The sequence below is a fragment of the Pipra filicauda genome, unplaced genomic scaffold (genome assembly GCF_003945595.2).
Source record: "Pipra filicauda isolate LSUMZ 115617 unplaced genomic scaffold, ASM394559v2 scaffold111_size4109106_pilon, whole genome shotgun sequence".
Classification (NCBI taxonomy): domain Eukaryota; kingdom Metazoa; phylum Chordata; class Aves; order Passeriformes; family Pipridae; genus Pipra; species Pipra filicauda.
This window is the reverse complement of record NW_024103563.1, coordinates 1,670,432-1,694,846: the sequence shown is the minus strand read 5'-3', so window position 1 is coordinate 1,694,846 and position 24,415 is coordinate 1,670,432. Positions and strand designations below refer to the sequence as shown.

General features: G+C 36.9%; 1 protein-coding gene across 3 annotated transcripts in view; it reads right to left on the bottom strand.

Annotated features, from left to right (window-relative positions):
* The window catches only part of GRID2 (glutamate ionotropic receptor delta type subunit 2), a 698,274-nt gene that overhangs the window by 102,798 nt on the left and 571,061 nt on the right, over positions 1-24,415 (bottom strand). For all 3 annotated transcript variants that reach the window (XR_005564017.1, XM_027731749.2, XM_039382594.1), the window contains exon 11: positions 19,706-20,018. Coding sequence is in view for 2 of the 3 variants with exons in the window: in XM_027731749.2 (XP_027587550.1) it covers positions 19,706-20,018 (313 nt within the window). In the remaining variant the exon portion in view is untranslated. The remainder of the gene's footprint in view (positions 1-19,705; positions 20,019-24,415) is intronic.

Below are 24,415 nucleotides of genomic sequence, written 5' to 3'. Positions count from 1 at the left end.
TACTGATCTGATTGGGAGATATTATTTCAGTATAAGGATTATTGAAGATGAACACTAACTTCAACATCTGAAGATTTGGTTTTCACTGCTGCATAAATTTTAAATTATTTTTAATAGATTATTTCTACTTTACAACAGTTTTTGCAATGTCTTTGGAATACGTAATTTAAAAATGATTTTTTTAATAAAATGAAAAGGGCAGACAGTTATATTAATTCATTAGAAAAGGTTGTTTGTCTTTTTAACTTTCAGGTGCCAATCCCTGCAGATAATCTTTACATTGAATTGAAATGGGTAGTGTGATTAAGAAGAAGCCAATAATCTCCTGGACATCCTTGCATTTTTGTTTTTCAGCTTAATGAATAAAGCTCTAAATTGCCATATTTTTAAATTGAAAATAAATGTCAGAAAAGAGAGGACCATTGAAACTGACACACCTGCCTTCTGGTTTCCAAGTGAGGATGCTGTGCAATAAATGAACATGAAAGCCATTACAGATCCCTAAGCTACAGCATTTCCTACCATTCATACAGTGTAGCTTTCCCATACATCAGTAAGGTTGTTTCCCCTAATCACTGTTACTTTTTCCTTCTTTCCCCCATGTCAAAAGTAGACTTTAAAACCCATGAATGCTGGTTAGCCCAAGTGCTTTTAGCTCATCCAGGTGTTTGTGTAGTCTTGTTCCTAATTCACAGTCATACCTCGTATATCAGAAGTCAATAAACGAAGCTTGAGGCCAAAACTTGTATCTGAGTACATGTACAGTAAACACATATCAAAATAATTCAGCACTCCTCTAAAAATCCTTGCACTGAGCCTTCTTAAACCACCATTTCTAAAGTAGGGCTGACACCACAACTGCATAAGTGCATGACTTTTAAGCTGTACAGGCAGGGTACTTCACCTTTTCCAGTGGAAGAAGGATAAACAAAAATCAAAGGAGATCTTTTACTGTCATGGTATCATTTCTTTGGTATCTATTAGGAGACTTAATGTGATACAGTCTTGCTCCATTGTACTGTTTGCTAAAACACTTCCTGCAACACGACAATTCACCTTAAGAAATCTCTTCGCTCTCCCCAGTTTTGTTTCTGGGGACAAAGTTTCCAAAGTTTTCTTTCAGTCCAAATTTACATGTTTTCTCAGTGCAAAAGAGTACCAATTCACTCAGGAGAGCAACAATCACTGTTTTTCCATGAACATTACCATGATAAAGAGCTACAGACCTAACAGACACTATTCTTGACTGTAAATGCAGAAGGGACATGCGTGCAAACCTCCCTGAGCTCTGCTTTCCTATATGTAATATGATTTTTAGGTGCATCAACATCTTTATGGATGACAACATATTCCAGTTACAAGGGGCTATGCACAGCAAACACAATGGGGGAGCCAACAAAATGGAACAAATCTTTGCCTGCTATTTTATTTTGTATCACACCAGCAAAACTTAATAACCCCTAATGGCAAAGGGGACCACTTGGTGCCATGTAAACACACACTGATGACCAGAGTAAAATCTGTTCTATCATACCTCATTCCTATAGCAAAATTCATCAGTGGGAGTTACTATACTGGCTGTGGTTACACTAAAAACACTACTGTTGTAGCATGCCGAGCAACACTTTAAAGTACTGAGCTCCACTCATGAAACAAGTGGAAATCAAAGAAGACAGTCAGCAGTCCTGGAGTTGCTTTGTCATCTTGAGAGACAGATCTCAAATGAATACAGAAGCTATATTATTCTTTATCTTGGCCTTTCCAATATACTGGCAGAAGGGTTTAATGCAGCACAAAATGAACCTGTAGATCACCTATGTTGTGGCTGCAGCTCTGAGTATAATTCATCTGACACATGATGTGTGCTAATATCCCTTAAAAAATCTAATCTGCCTTTAAAATTTTCAGATTGCATATTCAGGAAGCAAAAGACACTTTCCAGAGTAAACTGAACTAGAAAAATCAATCTTCTTGGTAGTTTCCTGAAAAAGTTGAATTACTGTAGAAGTCAGAGTGAAAGAAATTACTTTTAGTCCTCCCAGGCTCATCTAATGCAGCTCTCCTTCATCAATCCTAGACTACTTAATGCTGGCCTACTTCAGATGACAGGCTTAGACTGCAACTTATCTTATAAATTTTTGTTTATTCCCATTTCTTTCCAAGTGCTTCAAGCTAAATAGAAGGCAAGAAAAATAATGCATTGTCTTGACAATGCAAACAATATAATGCATAATTATGACATTTAAATATCAGGAAAAACCCACCTTAGGAGATATAATGTGAACCTATACAATTCCCATACAGATTTTTAATATTTTTAAAATTATTCTCCCTCATTAGCAGACAGTTTAAAAGTTTCTTCAAGTCAAAAATCACAAGAGAGGATTATGGGTAAGAAGGAGGGATGAAATCGTGGGACAAATGGGCAAAATAGGGAAATTGAGGATCACATCCTGGTGAGATCTTGGTATTTCATAATTCTGGACTAAAACTGAAGAATTCAAAATGCATAGGCTCTTTCTCCAAACACCTTTTTCTCAGGATTTGTCAATTGTTTGCTTGAAGAAAAACTGTGTTCATCTGCGTAGTTCAGAACTGTAATAGTGTTTCAGATGGAAACAAAAAAAATTCTCGTTTGTGGACAAAAATAAATGGTGCAATGTTTCTTGAAGCAGTTTCAGCTGCAGTTGGTAAATAAAAGGGTTCAAACCTGGTGGCAGCCATCTTGTTGAAAAGTGATGCAATTCTTGTTACTATTTAATTCAGGCAGTAAACATGCAAGATAAGTTGTCTCCCTCTGATTTAATATCAGGTTAAGAACTTCATTGTGATTGCACAATACTTACAAATAAAATTACTTTGCTTAACAGCTCAAAAATACTGATTTTACTATTATTAAAGCAAATAGCTTGGCAACATAGAGCCCACAATGTTGAGATATTCTCAACAGAATTGATTATGAGAAATGAGCCTTTTGAAGATTAATTATTGAAATGTACTTTATAAACAACTACACACGCAGAGAAAACCCATAAATCACCATTATTCTATGTCCTGGATTTCATAACTAAACTAAATGATGTTTCTGAGGGGAATTGAGAGCTGGACTGCGAGTCTGCTGCAGCTACTCCCAGAGAAGGCTCTATCCTTCCACAGGAAGGACACTACACAAATCATGGCCTCTATTTGTGATAACCACAACTGCCAGGGAAATACAGGGACTAGATTTTTATTATAGGTAAAACCCAATTTGTCACCAGTACTTACCATCAAGGCTACCTTACTATTCTCAGTAACTGAATGTATCTCAGTTATGAATAACTTTGTCAAATTTCAATCACCTAACCTGCAATATTCTCTGCAAGAGGTCTGGAGTGACCTGAATTTCTGTGTAAGGAGTTTTCCAGATAATTTAGAGGACCATGAAAAACACATTAATTGTGACTGTTTTGTTGAGGAGCTGTAATACCATCAAACTTGAAAGCAAGAATCTTGACTGTGCTTGGAAAAGGAAGGAGAAAAAATAATAGGGTGGGTTATCTGGGGACAAAGTTTGATTTTGCTTTTTCTTACAAAAAATTCTGTCCACATTCAGTGAATTATTGGCCTTTGGTAAAAAACACAAAGGACTGGGAGTTGGCTGCAATTTAGCCTTCAGGTTGTTAGAACAGTCACATCAATTATGCTGTGCATCTGCAATTTCCATAAATAAAGAAGTGTAGACTTCTGTTGCAAATAGTTTAGATCAATGTACGTCTTCTGTTTTCTTTGTAAAATGGACATTAATAGAGAATGGGTGTAAGGGAAGTAGTTTGCATTAACAAAAAGGCAAAGGCATTTTATATTTCCACTACTTCTTGCTATGAGAAACCAAACCTAAAGTTTGACTGAGCTCTGTTATCTTCACAAAACTCTGTAAAGCAGAGCTCTTCAAAGGCAGAATCTTTCAGGGCATTAGCCATTGCTATTGTTCTGTTAAAAACTTCCTTGATAATATAAAATCTCTCCTGTTTTCAATTGGAAATTTTCAATTCAGTATAGGACAAAAAATACTTTACAGTCAATGAAGCCTATACCTATTTCTACCAGCTGTGAAAGAAATGCAGCTTCAAAGTTGTCAGAAAGTCTCTCATCATGAATTTTTCTTCCTTTCTTTTCATTTTTTTTAATCCATATTTTCCCATTCTTCGTTGAACTATGCAGAATGTGTTAATTTCCATAACATTTAAGCTGGCATGTCATAACTTGAGTTTGTAATATTACATTTTGTGCTGAAGTTAACACCCATTGACCACAGCAGGCACAACGTATTATTCTACAGGAGAATACAATCCCTTGAATTGTAATGCCTTCCAAATAAGCTTGTAAATCAGTGGCTGAATTCCCTATCCTTGCAAATATTGGCAGATTGCAGAGGATTGAGGCTGGGGAAGGAACTGATCATGAGGCAGGGCTGGCAGCCAGATTCTACAAGGTCTGGACAAGTTCGAGAGCCAGGTATTGCTTTTATTCAACCCACCACCTGTTCCTCTTCTAGCATTTTGTTTTTATTAAAATGTAGTGTTGTGTTTTGTTTCTTTTTAAAAATTATATATGAAAATAGACATCCAGATATTTTGTTTCACACATGAAATATTTCTACAGGTCTTAACTTCTTGAAGTAAACTGCATCTAGGTATTATTACTATACTGTGATAATACTTCAGATATATTAGGAATTGCTTTTTGGGTTCCTGGAAGGAGTAGGATTGGAAGGGAAACAATTTTTTTTTTTTTTTTTCCGGAAGTGATTCTAAAAGTTTCCATCAAATCCCAAAGTTCAAGTAATTTATTTTAATAAAATAGTAAAAGTCATGTGCAGTGGGGATTTTCATTGTCAAGATATTCTCACATATCAGTTTGCTAAAAATAAACGTGAAGTAAATCAGAAAAAAACAATTTCTAAAGAATGAAACAGTTAAAATGTTGAAATATTTAGAAATGATCCTATTTTCTTCTATTTATAAAAAACAACTTAGTGGAACCTTTGTAAATTAATGAAAATTTAGATATTCATTAATCTTAAAATATGAAATATTAGATGAACTTTCGATGTCTATCTTCCTAGCATACAATTGATAGAGAAGACATTTTCATATTCCTACTCCAACAGCAGCAGAGCTCTTCTGAGTTTATAGCTGGCCTATTCTTTTCACTGAACACAAGTCCTTCATATGTCAAACACTGTGCTTAAGGCACAAACCAAACATATCCTAACTCTGTCTATAGTGAAAATCTCTTGTGTATTCTGTTTTTCATTTCCTAGCATTATTCTGTCTCTTCAAGTACTGTGCATTATAAAGCATTTTTCTCTATGCCACTGGTATACTTAACCATGCACATGCTTAATTCCTTTTTCTACAGCCTTCCTCTGCCTTTTCTGGATGATTTTGAGAAGGATTGTTGTTGCACTCATTGAGAAATGCTAATGTTTTGTATAAATATGTAACTTCAATACCAGACTATTTTAATGGAGATATCTTTTGGAACTGTTAAGTGACTGTTTATATTTGTTAGGTCTTCCAAGTTGCTACATCTGTATTTTAAGATGGAAGAAAAACTTGAATTAAAGGTTCAATTTGATCTTTAGGTATACGTTAGATTTTTTTGTCAGCTTTCTAAAACCTGACCAATGCTCCAAGACTCAAATCAACTAACAGACATCCTGGAAGCTACTCATGAAGCTCCCTTAAAATTTTGTTTTTTAAATTTGTCTGAATTTGCCGATTTGAAAATGTCTGATGTCAGTAGCTGCCATTTAACATTCACTACATGGAAAGTATTTAATTTGCTTTTCAAAAATACAGAAGAGATCTATTTATTGCCTTTCTGGCATAACTATTTTGAATAGTATCACCTTCACCTAATGCACCAATGCCATTAAGGTTTCTTTAGCTCCTAGTAAAATTTTCAAACCCCTCCTTCCTGTTGTTGTCAGCTTTGACTCACCTCTGTGTACACTAGCTCCCCTTGTCATTTTCTTCTGAAGTCAGTAGCGTCTAACACTTTCGTGCAACGTTCCTTTTTCTTTCAATATGCTCTCTATGTGCATTCCAGATTCTTCAGCATGGGCAGCTTGAAACATACACCACTCAGATTGAATGCCCCTATTATACCTCACATTTTCCATTATGCATTACAGATATGCACTATGAGAGCCAATCATCCTCAACTCCAGTAAAATTTTGTGGTCCACAACAGACATTGATTCCCACCTCATTTTGTGCTCCAGCCATTAGCACACAGTCACAGAAAAAAGCCAAGATAAGTTCTTTCCAATCTCTCAACCTCTGGAATAACTAATGCCATTTTGACATAGTGACACTCTTCTTCCCCTTTTGCCCACCTCGTCCATCTGGCTTTCAGTATTTCAAAGTATCATATGTTCCCACTAGATTTCAGAAACACCATGAAGACCAAATCTATATTTATATGAGTTTAGCTGTTCGTGTTTATTACTCAGATTTCTTACACTGGTCTATAGGCAATTAAAGAGTGTGTCCACTTTATCATTTGGTGTCCTGATTAATTTTCTTGCCCCTTAACGTCTTACTTCTGAACTAAACAATCACTCACTCTCTCCCATTTGTTTTTGTTAGTGTAATGATCCCCTGACTAATCTCATTACATTTGCTCCCTGCAAGATTGTTTCCTTTCAGCTGGGTGGGAAGCACTGTCCTCATTGCACTCCCAGAAGGGAAGCAATGATGCACAAAAGAAAGCTTTCCTCATTTATTTCTCCCCTTTATGTGACAGGGAGAAAATCCAAGACTATAAGTCCTCTCCTTCAGGCTTATTTCAAATCACTCCTAGTTATCTAAAATCTGTGAAGGAGTTTGAGAAGCTGCATCTTATACATGCTTAAAGATCCTTATCACCAACTCCGGAATCCAGCTAACCTGAGGGTATATGCACAGCCTTCTGCAGGCAGATGTAGTCTTTCCCCAAACTCCTATCAAGGAGCTCCAGTCTGAAAGAGAGATTACTATGCTACCTTGTCACTCTCTGTTACTGATGGCCAGTAATCACCTCCAAGCTGTATTTCATATCTTGAAAACTCCCTCTGAAAATCCTGTGTTTGATACTGCTGTGTATCTCTTTGGATATGCCCCTGGCATTTGACTCACATACTACGGCTCATTGCTCAGCTCTGTTTTCTCATTAATAGAAAGAGATTACCCATGCTGAGATTTCAAATGCTGGGACTAATCAAGGACTAGTGGTAATGCCACTAAGCCCTTATCAAGTTATGGCCCAGTGTACCCATCTCATAAATCTGGTCAGAAGGCCTTGACATGCTACTTGATGGACAAATAGAAATATCCAAAAGATGGAGCAAATCACTACTCACAAACTATTCTGCCTGTAACACAGGGTCCTCAGTCATATTTAAAACTCTCCTCTTTGAAGCTAGAAAATGCTCTGGCATCAAGGAAAGGGCTAGAGCTACCCAGTGCAAACCATTTCAGCCTCCTACAGCATTGGCTCACCACTGGTTAGCGACCTACAGTGTTTGTAAGTTGAGTCTCTGCTGCATCTATTGTCAAATTGTTTTTCTATCAGTCTTCAAATACCCAGCCTGCTTAACCTGCTGTCTCTACTGCAACAGCTTCATTCTAGTGGCAGAGGGCTAATCATCTGGCCACCAGGCTCCCTTGTAAAATTCTGCCAAGATACAGCAGGAACTGTCAGACATCCTTGAGTAAAATTTTGTTTGAAAATTAATCTATCTGCAGAAGTCTGTCAGACACACCGTTTCACTACAAGCTTCCAATCACTTGTTTATGCAGAGCTCCCCTTTTCTCCCTGGGTCTAATTTATATACAACAGTAGTTAGTTAGAGGCACTGCAAAGATGAAAAACAGTTTGTGACAATAACACTCCTAAGGGCAAACCAAGGAGGGCATCCAGACAAGATACCTTCAGGTAAACGGGAGTTTTAACTTTAAAGGTCAGCTTTACCTTTGTCTTAACCCTCAGGTACTGAATACGCTCTTTCTATAATGTTCACCGTTTCCACTAAGCTGTGACTAGACCGTGCAGGATTCAGCCTCAGAATAATCTGGATAGAACTGCACTCTGTCTGCTACTACTTTTTAAAGCTGCTGTGTTTTTATAGCTGTAAAACTATTCCATAAACCAAACTCCTTTTCCTCCTAAACATAATGATTCGTGTTTGCAGAGAGGAAAGCAGAGTATGAAAACAGAGAAAATTTGTTTTATGGGAAAAGCAATAGCAAGTCAAACCCAAAATCTAATGGACTTTCTTTAAGGCTATTTTAAGCAGAAATTCAAGCCTCTATTAAAAAGGAGAACAGTACAATGATGAAAATTTTAACTTGCTTTTTTCATTCAGAAATTTTTAGATAAAGCTCAAACATTTAAATATATACCAGAAGTATAAAAAAGGGTCTAATAACTACATTCCAGTAGAAAGGGATCTAATGTGATAATGGAAAGTCTAAACTCTTTTCAGTTGAGCTGAGATTCCAATTTTCTGCATCACTAGCAATGATAATGTTACACAAACAGTGTTCAATCATTAAATTAATTCTCATTAAATCAATGTCCTTAAAGGCCAAACAGTCCTTTGATAATTACCTGATTAAAGTGATGTTAGCATAACATATTAGTTATAGTATATTTATAATTCCCTTCACAACAATAAATCATTTCTTTTCACCCATCTTGAAGAAATAGTGACAATAATGCAGGAGTTGGGAAAAGAAGCATGCCATAGCACCATGCAGGAAATGGCTGTGGTCTAGCTTCTCCTGGTATCTGTGATACTTCAATAACATACATTAATCAGATTTTCATTTCTATTAGGTAGTATTTACAGTATGAATCTTCAAAGTTATAAGAATTAATTCCTGGCTTTTAGGCCTAGACCAATAGCTTAAGGACTTATTTCAGATATTAGCAAATTTTGCAGTGGTCAGATTACGTCTTTCTGTGGAATTAGCAAAAGATGTTTACATTTGAAAATCAAAGTTTATAATAGATAAAAGTTACAAATAATAGTATGCACTAATTTAATGCCAATACACTATAGTGACCTGTGCAACATAACTACACAGATAGAGAAGGGATGGAGAGATTTTACAGTGCTTCTAAAGTTCTGGAAAATGTATCATAAAGTATATTTTGTTTTTCCCTTTTGCTGTCATTAGAAAAGAGAAGTAATGATTGCAGCTAAAGTTTAAAAATGGAGGTATCTACTTGTATTAACTTAAGTTACTGAGAGCTCTTAGATGAACAATTACTAGACTTACACTACACATATCCAGATGCTGAAATATCCTACAAGTCTTGATATTTCAAAGTGCATGTTTTGATATCTGTAACTATGACTACATTGGAACTGTGAGGCTTGCTATCCACCTCTAAAGAATCTGTCGGCTGAAATATATTGCATTGATGCTGCTGAAGTGCATTGGTTTATTGGAAGACTTAACAGGGTTTCAAATTTAATTTTGGAGTTATCAAACATGGTACCATTAAATTACATAATCATAAATAATTGTGTAATAAGCCTAGTCATTTTACCAACAGTTCTCTGCTAAAAAAAAATTCTGTGACCAGATCATTGTTTGTTGCCACTTTTACAACATAGGACAATAATTTTGCATGATATAATTACTTACACACCCACACACATGGAGACAAACACAGACTAGAGCTCAACATGCATGTGCAAGAAACACAAGGAGCTTCTGGGGATCCTGTTCTGCAGTGCTGTGATATGTGCTTTAAGGTTGCGCTTGACTGCATGCCCGTATAAAGGCACTGTTTGCAGCCACTGTGAATGCATCAAAGTGATATATGCTTGCTATTATTTTACAGGATATTGGCACTGGATCTTAACAAATAACCTTGCACGCTGACAACATTTAGATTAGATTTCAAGAGATGCTGAGACCCAGTCTCTCAATTACTAATGGTTATATTCAAATGCTCTGAAGTCTCAAACAATGAACCACAATTATCATCTGTGATAAGTATTCATAAGTGGCTAAGAAGCTCACTGTCACATACAGTTTGCATAGTGGTGGTCTTTCCATAGACTACTGACAGTGTTATACACAGTACCTTCAGGGACAGAAAAAAGAACTGTGCACAATGGACTGAAAACAGACCATCTGTAGATAAAATTAACATTAAGCTAAACAATGTCAATAATGAGGTATAAAAGTGTGGCTTTAGCTAAGAGCCTGTCAGGGAGGACATTATGAATATGAGGGATAGAGTCCCCTTTGGCTGAAAATGAGCAACTACGAACCAAGCAAACAAAAAAATAATGCAGTGAGACCATAAGGACAAACAGTTATTCCAGTAAGGCCTCCATGTCTTTTGACAGGTACTTTTCCCCATAACCTTTTTACCTCTACATAATTCTGTGATCCCCCAAGATTTTGGGGGTGAAGGGAATTTAAAAGAAATCACATATTCAACATTAGGTTTTTGTTTGAACTTTCAAAGAATTATGAAATGTTTTATAAATCTGTTCTTGTAAGATTTCCAAGCATCCATCATCATAAAGTGACACCTGACTACTTCAGAGGCAAATGAATCACAGGCATCTTGGATACATTAGTTCAGTTTCCATGTCACTAATTCTAACCATCTTTTAATTTTCAGAGTGCTTCTCTGCAATGAACTCCTAACCTTATAGAATTCAATCATCACTAGTACAAGAGTTATAATTATTTTCCCAAATAACACATTTTAACATTTAGACTAAAATTCCACTTCAGGTACATCCTGTAATGTTGCCATCAAAGTGATCTGTAAAACTCAGATGACCTAAACTAGTATTATGATAGTGAAAACAGGACAGAATGAAAACCTCATCCTTTTAAGTTTCACAGAGAATAATGCTATAATGTCATTTATTGATGAAAATCATTAATACAAATGCTTATGTCTGAAAGGTGAATAACCTGCTTTCTACTGCAAATCAGCTATCACCCTGCTTAAGATCGCAACTCAGATTTTTTAGAAGTGAAAAGCTACTTCAAAGGTGACTTTACAGGATAGCGAGGATTTTCATCTTTGGGGATATAGAAATAAAAGAAGCCATTGTAAAAACGAAATACATGCTTATAGCTAAAAATGTTCTATTAGCAAGTATATCTAGGAATGAATAATGAACACCCCACTCAACAGATTTGTTATCACTGTTCCTTAACAGCCTGTTTGCAGAAGACTTTCTTTCCCCTTCATTGTTACCTTTACTCTGTCCTAGTGTGGGGAAAGAAGACTCTTCAGCCAAAACCATACGTGTTCCTTCATCTTACTTTTTGTCTGGTAGGTGAGGTATCACACATTTTTAACCCAACGCCATTTCTAACATCTAAAGCACTGAAAAAGTAAAGGCCTACTTTAAGATCTCTCCCTCCACTATTGAGAGTGTAAGAATAAAAATTAAGCAGCAGGAGGTTCCTACACCAGCGTGCTGCTATAATGAAGGTAATCCCCTTAATTTGTGTGCTGGGAAGCTGACTAAATTAAAAAAAAAAAAACAAATAAAAACCCCAATAGCTCTCATTTAGCTCTCATTTTCCCAGATTTGCTAAGACTCAACAATCAGAGAAATGAACAGGTTAGTTAAAAAAAAAAATCATTTGGTAGCATTATTTGTTTCCTTTCAATATTAATTTTGGTCTACTCCTTTTATGAAAATTTTAATATTACAAGAGGTCTGAGCTAAAAACCCTCAACTGCTGAAGAAGGGAGACTTTCCTGTCAGCAGCTTGAAAACCTCTTTGATGCTCCTGTCTTTAGAGCTTTCAGGCAATTTTCCTGGCACCTACCCACCAGTTGGTGTTATGAAGAAGATCCATATGGGTGGAAACAGCTGTTGCAGAGGAGGGACTCCCCACAGAGCAGCAAAGCAACAGAAAACTACCATGGGTTCCCTTCAAAACTCATGTTCATGGACGTCCTCAGCTGAAAAAGGCTGATCGGTTTGTGGATGAAACTGCTGTCATCCAAGCAGAGGGGGAGTATTTTTAATAAAGCTAAAACTAATTTCTCACTTCCTCCCTACCTTAAACAGCCAAGGTTGCCAATTGAAGTGTAAGCTTCCGTGCAGGAAAATCAAATAACAGGACAAGTAAGGCTTGCCTCTTCAGCTTCTAAATATCTTTGAGGATAAAAATGGGGGTTACAATCCTCCTCCATGCAAGCAACACTCCGTTCCTGACTAAATTGCTCTTCCATGTTTTCTCAATGAAATATATATTATACAAAGGTGAACCCTGAAAAGTCAAAATTGGTTACTTAACCTGAAACTAACTTATCCATTCTTTACCCAACTATAGCATAAAGTCATCTTAGAAGTTATAACAATTAGAGAAACTGTTCTGAGTAAACTTTTTGCCTTAGGATGCTTTTGAAAGAACACAGAATGATGGACAGACGCCACAGACATCTGATTCTACTTTCCTTTTGCCTCATTTGGTCTTGATTAACATTTATACTATAGCCAGACAGACATTACCTTCTCACAGTCAATTAATCAGGCTTGGAGCTAGTCCTGGGGAATTAAGGTGTTTTTTGGGCTTTTACACTGCCAATCATTCTCCACCTCTTCACAGGTGTGTCAGACACAACATCTCTAAATATACTGCCTCATGTACCTGGTACTATTACTCAAGCAACCAGGCACAGAGAAGATATAGAAATACACTTTTTCAGATGCCTCTAAGAACTACCTGAGTCTTAACTTCAAATTAGGGGAAAATCCAAGCATAACCCCTTGTTGTTTAACACAAGTGATATCATATTGCTGCAAACAAATGCCCACACTACTGAACATATTACTCGGAGCACGGTTATTCCTTGGAATTACATTTTCAAAAAGAGACAATCCAATAAACCTTTGAACGTACACAAAGCTACATCCAAGGTTTACAAATGTGTACTGTATACATGGCAACAACTCTCAGTATATACTGTCAGCTCCAGTAATCACTTGTAGTTTCCAGACACATTTGAGACAAAGGACACAACTGCCAAAATTTACTCATTTTTTGATGGTGTCAAGAGGACTGGCCAAACCATTGAGAGATGCAGAAAAGGAACATGGGTACCCCAGGGCTGCAGTACAGAGAGATGACTGTAGGGAGGTACTAATACATTAGCCTAGATTTAATATAATAACATGAGAATTTGGGGGGTTCATATTTAAAGGTGGAGCTGTAATGTCACAAATATACCTGCTGGTGTATAGGGTTTGCTTCCTAACATGTTTGGTATCTGACTTTCATTTTCCCAACTTAGTGCTGTGCATTTTTGGATCAGCAAGTCTGTTCCCCTTGCTACAGGAATATGTCAAGGCTGGCATTGGCTTGAAAAGCAATTACAATTGTTAATTAATGAGACTGGCATTTAAGTTTTGCCTTATATCAGAAGATATAAAACACGTTTTTATGAAGCAAGATGGGTAATATCTCCATTTTACAACTGACAACAGATATCTAAGATATTAAATAAAGTTTCTATGGTCAGCCATCAGATCAGGTGCAGAATCCAAATTAGGAATTAGGTCTTAGTCCTAAAGTCTTTATACTGGATCACTAGATCTTTTTTGATTTTCTAGACTTAAAAAAAACCCGAAACAAAACTAAAAGAAATCAGGCTTCACCACTAAATAACACATGTGAAGATATACTTGATTTCTAACACTATTTTTTAAAAATTATTTTAGTTTTTCTCTGAATATTAAATACACAGAGTTTGTTGTACAGTTAATTAAGAGAAAATGTCGCTAAGAAAATTGTCACAGCATAATGGTTTCCTGCTGATAGGGAATATGCCCAGAGCGAGATAAGCAAGATGGAGTAATTTATTAAGCAACAGCAGACTCCAGGAGGATTATATCACACCTTGGGTGGTAATACAAGGAACAAGGCAGAATTCTGAGCAGTATTATAATGACTGAGAACTGCCAAGGCTTGGAGTCTGTTTTATTGCTCTTATGAAATGTAATTTACGCAAAGCAAACAGTAAGATTTGCTCATTTACTGGGCATTATGAACATAATTGGCCATTACTTACACCACTGATGACCAATCAAAAACTCCAGTTGTGACCAGCATTTGAAACAAACCAAAACATAAGAGGATAAAAAAATGGTCCACCAGTGATGCTTTAATATAATCCACTTCATAACTTTCCTAGGTTAAGCAAGAATATTAAGATCTCTGAAGAAAATAATACTTTTCTGGGCAATACTTCAAGCACACATTATCCTATGGTCAAATTCTATTCATAAAATTATAATGAATGTTTGTTTTGTTTCAATTACAGAGAAGTGATTAAATCTTGAATGATTCAGCCATTTAAAAGGTATTTCCCATTATAGCAGAACAAAAAAATAATCATCTCCCTGGTTCTCTTTCTTACAGACATTTCCAAGTGAAATAGAGCCTTGCATCTTTGCCTGCATAATCTAAAATCCTGCTAGGCTAGATCAGAAACACCTCCTCTTACAGAAAAATTCAAAGCAAAATGAGTAGAGTGGGATAAGAGATAGACTAAGTCTTTTACTGTGTCTTTCATATTAAATACAAAACATTGTAATTTTCTGTAACTTCATTACTTTGCCTACATTCAGTTGAATTCTATTAAACTAAGTAAGCTTATCACTGTATTCTGAAGCAAAATTTGAGAGGCTCCTCTGAAAATAAAATCCTCTAGAACATTCTTCTTCAAGTTCTTGGTAAAAATTATGTAGCATTTCACCTGTCTCGAAAACTGATCTATTATACAAAAAGAGTTGGGAATAACTATATATTGAACTTCTGTTTCTTAAATCATAGGTTTTCTCCAGTAATGGTGAGAGCAGAGAGCATCCTAGAGCATTTTGTGACAAGAGCCCCTAACAGGAAGCTAATAGAAAACCTTCAGGAGATTAAACTAGGTTCTCAGCAAGTATAAATTTTGCCATTGCAGTGAGTTGATTCAGTTAATATCGATGAAGATTTTAGTAAAGTTTTAGAAACCCCACGTTTCTTCTCCAAGACTGTTCTTTGGTTCCTGTTCATATGGCAGGTTCCCAATATTGGCAAGTTCTTGTTAGGGCAAAATTTGAGGGAATAGCAACAATACCATGGCTGAAGAGACAGCAAAATGTCATTGTATAGAGTAGCACAAAAGTTAGAGCAAAGACTACATAATAAATCATTATTCATGTATCACTCAGACTCATTGAGGTAGGAAGGGATCTCTGAAGTCATCTTGTCCATGCACATCCTGCCCAAGCATGGCCTCCTAGAGTTGCTTGCCTAGGGTGGTGTCCAGATAGCTTTTGAGTAACTGCAAGGATAGAGACTCCACAACCTCATCAGACAGCATGCACCAGTGCATGGGGTTGTTCCTCCTCAGGGGCAGGACTTAGCACTTCTCTTTGTTTAACTTTGTTGAATACATATTAGCAGAAGCCCGTGAAGGAGACAGGTCAGTGGAGAAGAGCAGGAGAAGCAGGACCTGTGGGGTTAATGAGTGATATGCAAGTAGAATGCTACATCAATGGTGACCACCAGCTGCAGTGTGAGACAAGCAGAGAAAAAAACCTGTGAGGAGGAGCTTGAGAAGCCACCGGGAAATATAGAGTGTGAGAGATAGGAAACCCACTTGAAAAAGAAACTGTAACAACACTTTCTGTCCAACTGACAATAGGTAATTGTCATAAGAAGTGAAATACAGAGCTTTAGCCACTTAGTTTTCTAGGATAAATAAGTGGAAAAGAACAAATTCAGAAGCCGTGGCACTAAATTTCAACACAAGTATAATCCTCCACAGTCTGAATCTACAAATTTGCTTCATCCTTAGACATAAATAGACAAGTTGGAGATAACAGATATTGTCTGAACTACTCATGTCTGAATGAGTACTTCAGAGTCAGAAGCATTTGTTTTTAATGTAATCCAAGGCAGCATGGCCAAGATCACCTAAAAGTCTCTGCCTTCTTAGTGGTCACAGTATATTGCAGATTCAGCAGGTATATTGGGTGGTAGGCCAAAGTATTTCAAAGCACTGGTCACTCTTTTTTTTTTTTTTTTTTTTTTTTTTTATGAAGGTCTGGAGTACAGAGTAAAAAAAGAAACACTTTGCAGTTTATACACTTTTATATTAATTGAGCCTCCCCAGTTACACTGCAGCTTTATCCTCAAAATTGTCTCTTCTACTAAAAAAATCACATGTATCTTACAAAAGTAAGGTATATTATTTTGATCAATCTCTGTAATGATTCAACATCAAATATAAAGTGCAACTTAAAAGATACATCTACAATACCAGAGTCTCAAAATGGTACTTAGATTGGTCATTGAAACATGAGGGGAAAAAAATGGAAGCCAAGTTCAAGACCTAAGTTTAAGTGATAGAAGTAGTAGTGACATTAGGTTTCAATCTACCTTTAAGGAAGCAACTAAAAATACTTAAATTTTGCAACTCACTTTGACAGTAATCACAGACCTGTCTTCAAAACCATTGGATTGATCTGTGTTGATTTTGTCTATAGACAATGACACAGTATTTTTCTCTGGTGTTTCAAAAATTGCAAAAGGTTAAAACTTCTTAATAGAATTTGAACAGGACATCAGGGTAAAGGCTGAACAAAAATAAAAAGGGACACAGTGAGCTAAAGTTATTTGGTAACATATGCAGGTTTTAACTATTTCAGAAATAATGAGCGAAACAAATCCTTTTTGTTTCAATCATAATAGGCTATGGGTTTCCTTAAAGAATTACTTGTATTGTTGCACCAGAGGCCTCTTTTGTCTTCAGAGCCATGGCAGGTCTGGAGCCAGTCTGTGTTCTTGCAAATTTTTCCTCTAGCTAAAGGAAAGAAAGAGCAGACGACACCAGAAAGCACTTGCTAGCTCCAAACAGAGAATCCAGAACTATCAAAGTACTTGGTTCATGCTGCTTTGTTTCTGTCAGCACAGGATATAAAAGCATCTTTGGCGGTATGTTTTGATAACAGAAATGAGTACCTCGTCATGTTTTAAATCAGCAGCTGAAAGGCTTCTTAAGTGAACGTGACAGTATTTGAAATGTCCCATGCTGCCACACTTAAGATATGCCAATCACAATTAATAGCAACAGATTTGGTATTCCAAAACAAATAAAACCTGCAGAGTTTTTCTGCTAAATGAAGAGCTGATGAGTGAAAACAGAGGCAAAATTACGACAATAGTCAGTTACCCTGTCAATGAAAATTACTTTCATTTGTCTGTATTCACAAGGGTTAGTAAACAATAATGCTTCAGCTAATATAGTTTTTGTTATATTCAAATTGAATGTGAAATACAGGCTGACATTATAAATGGATATCTTACTCTTTTACACTGGATTTCTGAGATCTTCTAAGCTTTTATGTTTAAATCAGTCTGTTTCATACATTTTCATATCAATTGATTACTAAATGTCTTTCAATTTTCCTTCTAGAAAATTAAGGACAGTACTGGGTGTTGTTTGAAGGAGAGATGTATCTATAGCTTTCCCTCACTCAGGAGCCAAGGGAATGTTTTATATTATTCTAGTGGATTCTATAGAGATGTGTTGAAAATCCACTCAGTAGGGAGGTAAGATCTCCCTCTCTCTGTAAATAATTATTCTCACCCTCCAAGGTCTGTGAATTTCTTTTTCTGAAGTCCTACAACAGTTTCCGTGCTCCTAGATGCCATGTACCACCAGCAGGTTTTAATAATAATGAGTTGCACCTCATGTCCCTCTTACCACAAGAAGTGGATGCAGATTTCCTTAAATAAATTCTTTTTATTTCCTTTTTTTCCTTTTCTATTGAATTCTGCTTTTTGTGTCACCTGATCCCACTTACTTTCATCTAACTTCTTCCTCAAGTTCATGCTGAATTCAAGGTTTCCCTCTAAGCCCTCCTTAAGCAGTCATTTTCATTGACTGGTCAAAAAACCCTTTTCTTTGTAAGCCGAGAATGTATTGAAGGGCTCCCTTATGGGCTACTAGTCTGGATCTATGACTTAGGCAACTTCAGGACACCAAGCAACACAGGCTTACTTGGATAAACATAAGGCAAACAATTTGGATAAGAATTGCTCAAATTGAAGTGTGTGATTAAACCAGCTTTGCCTCCTTTAAACCTTTGCTGGGCAGTCTCCTATAAAGCTTTTAGGGACTAATGTTGGGATTACAGCAGGGATGTTAAGGCTAATAAACCTATATAAAATGACTCGCATTCATGCAGTAAAGAAACTAATTCACAAGTTCTAACCTAACAGGAAGACAGATGTAAGGAGTCTCGTTCTGTAACAGACCAACTGCTGTCTCACAGTTGGATTCCCTAAACAGTTACACTGGGAATATTTTGGACAGAAAGAAAACTTTACAAACCCACCCACATACATTCAAAAAACTTCTGTAGCTCTCAGTTGGCTCTTAAGTCTTTGGTTGTATTAAAAAAAAAATTCACAACAAACATGAAACAATCTCTTCAGCTTTCCTCAGCTGGTCATCAGTGCTCAATGCAAGAGATAATTTCAGAAGTTTTGTCTCTAGGTTTATGTGAAAAGCCTCAGCTTCAGCTTTTCTTCCTTTTTTTGGACAGTGACATTAATTTAGCTTTTTTCCCCTTTTAGGAGTTTCATACTTGATTTTCATGGATACCTTTACCTTTTACGGATGTCATCTGATGGTTTCTAACAGAGAACAATGTAATTCTAAAATTACATGTTGCCAGTGTTACATAAATATGATACCTTTACCTTTACCATTCCATCCAAATTCATGTTAAAATCAAAAAATAACCTGGGAGTTTTGAAGCTGCAGTGGCCATGACTCTTTGTAGAGCGCATGCTCCGTGCAATTACAAATAGGTGTACCTGCAGTGCCAGTAGTGACTGATGAACAAAAACATGGATAAGCCAGAAGGCATTCGTTCTGTTTTGTTGTCAAGGTTTATTATCTAAATCTTCTTTGTTTTTATATTAAGTTGTGTTTTCTTATTCCATTTTGCATTACAACCCTAACTTGCAGACCAGAATTCTAAGCAGTTTATACCCAGCCAAGATCTGAAGGCCCTGATGTATTTAGGACACGTGTTTAAAGTTCTGCCAGAAGAAGTAGATTGTGAAGGACTTGGGAATATAAGTAGAATTGGGGAACACCCTGGGCTACACCAGATGCTAGAGAGGATTAAGAAAGCAGTCAGGAAGGCCAGAGAAGCTGGAGTCTAAACATTATAGAAGATAATTGAAATAAATCAGAAGCAGGATGAAAGAATATCAGGTACAATCAGACCATTTAGCAATGGTGACAAGTCTAATTCAAAATCCAAATGCTAGGGCATTTTCTATCTGACTGTGTAAGAACATAGCACTCATTAACAACGATAATTCTCCAGCAGATGATGAGAAATACCTTTTCTTTTTTTACCCAGAGAAAAATCACCTTTCTCTAATGACACAACAACAAATCACAACAAGCTAGCAGTAGTGCCCTGAACTTCTCATGATTCCCACACTTGGGCAGCGAAATATCTAGGAAACCTTTCAGCACAAGTGCTCCTGTTCCCTGTGGGCTGTGGGAGGGAGACAGGGAAAGGGAAAAGGAAGGTCTCTATAGCAATGGGGAGGGTATATAGGTTTTCTCTTGGAGGCAGTCTCCCTCTTTCTCTTACCTTGTTGCACAAAGGATCCATACACAAACCACATGGAGTTGTAGAGAGTTGTAGATGTCATGGATCCCATCTGAAGGCGTGGGGGGTTGAGCCAATTCAAGAGGTAGACCAGTAGCCCTACTAAGAGCACAGTGCCAGCAATGCATGCCCACAGGGAGAGGTCAAATGGTGCCAAGCAGGCAAACATGTCCACTGTCTTCTCTGCCTTCCGAAGCAGCACGCCCACCGAGTAGTCCATGTAACGCGTTGTGAAGTCCACCACATTCTCCCTGTCCGGGGTGATGGTTAGGGCAGAGATTCCTATATCAGCTCTCTGAGGAGAGGGAGAGAGAACAACATGCGTAAGTAGGAGCTACAGAAAAGATCTTTATTCCTCTGTGATTTAGCAGCTAAACTTATGGCTAAGCAGATGCCAAGATCAACGACTTCAGCATCATATATGTGAGCACAGAAACATGACTAAGGCCTGAACAGAATAGATATACCATGTGTCTCGGTTTCTGCAAGCAAACCTCACTTGGTGGACTCTGGCACATCAGCTATCCATGTTTTTATTTTCCAAGAAATCAAAATACTACAAAAACAGGTAATACCTGAAAGAAATCCACTTTTGGTCATTTTTGTCACTCTGGTTTACTAAAGCCATCAATGCAATTGTTGCAAAAGGCAGATTTTGTGTATAGCAGACCCAATCAGAGGAAATTAGTTGCCTGATAAAGCCATCTTGTATCCAATATTTTGATGATCTGATGATCATGACAAAGGGCTACTGGACTAGGAGCACTTGAAATACCGTAAAACATCAATTTCGTCTGTAAAGTCTAAAGTGCAGAAGAGCAGATACTGCATGCAGTTCCTTTACTATTTATTCCTCTATATCCTCCTGACAAGCAATTTCTCCAGCAATGCCAACCTGTCCTGCAGCTACCTTTGACTTGCTTTGTGCTACTTACATTTTTTGTGTAATTTAAAGAATCCATTTCTGATGAAAAGAGAATGAATAATATTCCTTGATCTAATCATAGTATTTCACAGCATGTATTAGATCTCCAGAGACACCAGGCACAATTACAGCAGGTGCTACTTTACTTTTCATGGGTACAATTAGAAGTGCAGTGAAAACAAGAAAGGTTATTTAAAGCAGACACATGGATACCATTTTAAAAAGCTCAAATACGGAGCAATAAGACTGTGAATTCTAGATATTTTAATATGAAAAAGAGTACTTAAAATATTTAAACTGCTACTACTGTGACTTAATTCCTTTTTGTTCTGCCTAAAGCAGTGTGGTCCTTTGGAAAGGGGTGAGGAGAGCAGAGAGGCTTGAAAGTCAAATTTTATTAACTCTCTTGAATTTCCTTCCTCTTGCCCAAAGAAGACAGAGATTACTAGTTCCTTAGAAATGTGATATGAAATACCGAGTGGGAAGGTATGGCGGCTAAAACTGATTAGAAAAATTTGTAAATTAACTGGGCCATTTTAATGTGATGCGCAGAACACTCTGCAGCCTGTAGTAAAAACATACTTCTAATCACAGTGTACATAAGATTTCAGTTTAAATGATGTTAATGTTGATTGTTCATTGGATTGAGAAAGTGGCAGGAGATAGTTGGAGGTCTGATGATTGGACAAAAAAGTGTTTGAAAATATTGATTTGCTTAAAAGCTATGAATTAGAGCTTCAGCTTTAATTTGTGTGTTATAAGTGTCATAAGTGAAGTTGTGCTGATGAGCACAGTTGAAAGTATGGCTTCATGAAGTCACTTCATGTCCCTTCCTAACACATTTTTGTGAGTGCTGATTTAACTGTCCTTTGCCCATGGGCAGCAGCAAACTCAGTCAGTAATTAGAATTGTCCACGGAAACATTCAGGTTATTTGAGTCTCTCTGTCCTCTCACAATAAAACTTCTGGTCAACGAGTGACTCTAGTGATTCACAGTACCTGCTAACTGTCAAGTCTGAGCTCCAATGAGAAAACGTAAAGCAGTCAGCATTTGAACTGTTTTCTACAACTGTGACTATAAGTATGTTTTAAAATAATTTACAACTGTAAAAGTCCAATAATTGTCAAACAGGAAATTATTATTGTATTTAATGAATAGCATTAGTTTGGGTTTTTTCCGCTGAATGTATAACAAAAAGCAAAATGGGAATTCAGGGTTAAAAGAGGACATATGGAAACAAAAAGTCCTAGACTTATCCTCTGCTCCTTAAGTTTAGCTGGGTATCAATTATCAGCATGTTACTAAAATATTTCCCTACTGCACTAAGTTGCTAAATCAAGTTACATTGTTGTAAGATGCTTAAAGATTCTCCATTGACAAGCAACATACACAAGATACTTTTACCAAATAATAGTTCACTGTATGACTAATAGAATTTTTTTCTGCTTCCTCCCCGCCTTTTACAGTGAAACATATTTTTTTCCCCATAAAATACATTGACAAGCATTGCATGAAAAAACCAGACCATATGATATTTATGGAAATACGACTTCTAATTTGCATCTCTGGGAAGTAGTCTCTCTAAATTCCCTGGCGTTATGGTTCCACTCTGCTTATCAGCCAACAATGACAGTGGAACAATATTGTCCTAATGGAAATGTTGCATTTCCTTTGTTATATTGCAGCAACAAAAGTGATATAATTATGTCTTGCTACTTTATATGTTACATATATAATTAAGACTTTGAGATGACCTAATTGCAGCCTTCCGGTACCTGAAGGGAACCTACAAGAAAGATGGAGTGACAGGACAAGAGGGAATGGCTTCAAACTGAAAGAGAGTACTCCTCAGTAGTACTTCTTAGTACTCCTGTGTTCAGTTGTTAAAGAAAAAAAAGCTATACTGAAATACGACAACTCATATTCTTAACTTACTAAATTGGGTCATAAACACCAGTGTACCAGAAAACTATATGTCTAGCACAAAACCAAGCTTAAGCTTCATTTGATATTTGATTTACTGATGGTGAGCATTCTTGATTACATATAGATTCTGTCAACTTGTTTCAAAATTGGAAGATGAAAAAAAAATTAAATGCTTGTCATTAACATGTCACATTGGATCAGAGAAGACATCAGTCTGAAGAAGTAAAGGTTCACTTAGTGCTTCTGAGATAGAAAGGCAAATGCATGCAATTATGTCAATATTTAGATATAAACCTGCCAATCTGAATTATAAACATGTATAGCTCTTCACTCACTCAGTTTTTACAGTGCCAAAATCAACCAACTATCATATGTCTTACACATTTCTCATGAATGAAACTATGACTTTTGAAATTGACTGAAAAAACAGCAGAGGGCATTGTTTTGCTCTGTGTGACCTGCTTAGGAATTTATATTTATCTTCCTTAGCAGCCGTTCTCCTGTGGCCACTGTAGAGCAACATTACCAGAATCAGAAAATCCAAAAGAAATGACCAAGTGGGTCTGATAGCACTGTTACTGGTGTCAGAGAACCAGCTTATCAGCAAAGCCTAGAAATTCCTGAAGTGTCCCTAAGTTACTGCTTAAGCAAGCACATCTCGTACACGTGGAAAACAATCTTCTGATGATTCCTGTAATTCATGATCAAGAACAGGGAAAATAAAGGAATCTACTCTAAATTTCTCCTGTGAGGCCCTTCATTTTATCCATTTTCAATGTTAAATCAAGTTTCAACAAGTACTAGAAGCAATAAACCACAGTCCCACATGTTACACAGTTACTAATACGGACATGCAAAAACTAATCAGAGAGACATTGTTACTCAAGTTAACACACATACATCCAAATAAAAATCCTTTTACTCAGATATTATTTTTTTCTTCTCACTTTGTCCTCTCAATATGCTTGCTTCCTTCTTATGCTACTCCTCTTACTAAGGTGCAATAGAAAAACAGCCTCATAAGAGGCTTCTACTTGGCTTTTTTCTGTTTGGATGGACCTAAGTGGAATCAGGAAGTTTTCCCTATGCTGTTTGCTTCCTGAGGGTTCCTCCCTGGAAAAAAATCCTAGCAACCAAGGTAGCATGGTGAAATGCAGAAAGTCCAGAGTCATGCTGATAAGCCTACTGTTCTTTCCCAGAAGCAGCATTAGCGACTTCTGTTGCCTGTCACACAGGCTTATCCCTTACGCAATGTAGAGAGAGGGCAATTAAAGGAATTACTGCGAAAAGACACAGATAATTAACAGTAAGAGAAAGATTTGTGGTAAAGTGCTGCTCCTTTGAGATGGTTTTAGCCTCTCTACAAAAAGCTGCTGCTCTCTGAGCTAATTCTGCTGGTGAAATGAAGCTCTACAGGATGCAGTGAGAGCCCCGGTCATTTGACAGGAGAGGGAAAAGAGCACCACGTGCGCCTCTCAAGAAGCATTTATTCTCTGAAGACGACCTGGTTCAGGTGCTCAGCAAACAGAAAGCTTTACACAGCATGGCTACTTTCAGTTTATTTTGACAAGAAAAAGCGTATGGACCAAGTGTGTACCTAATATTGGTCTTGACAATCAAAGAAGGAGAGGCTTGAATCAGTTTCCAAGTTCAAATTAAAGACCAGTTGCTTTGTTCTACTGATTCCAGCTCCTACTTTAACAGCCAACAGAAACCTTGTCTTCCAAGCTGAAACAGAGTGAACTTGGCGTAATGTCATGTCTGCAAAGCCAGCTGTAGACCCAGGGCATGTACTTGGCACAGCTGGGCTTCTACCCTGCCATCCAACTCAAGCAGGGCT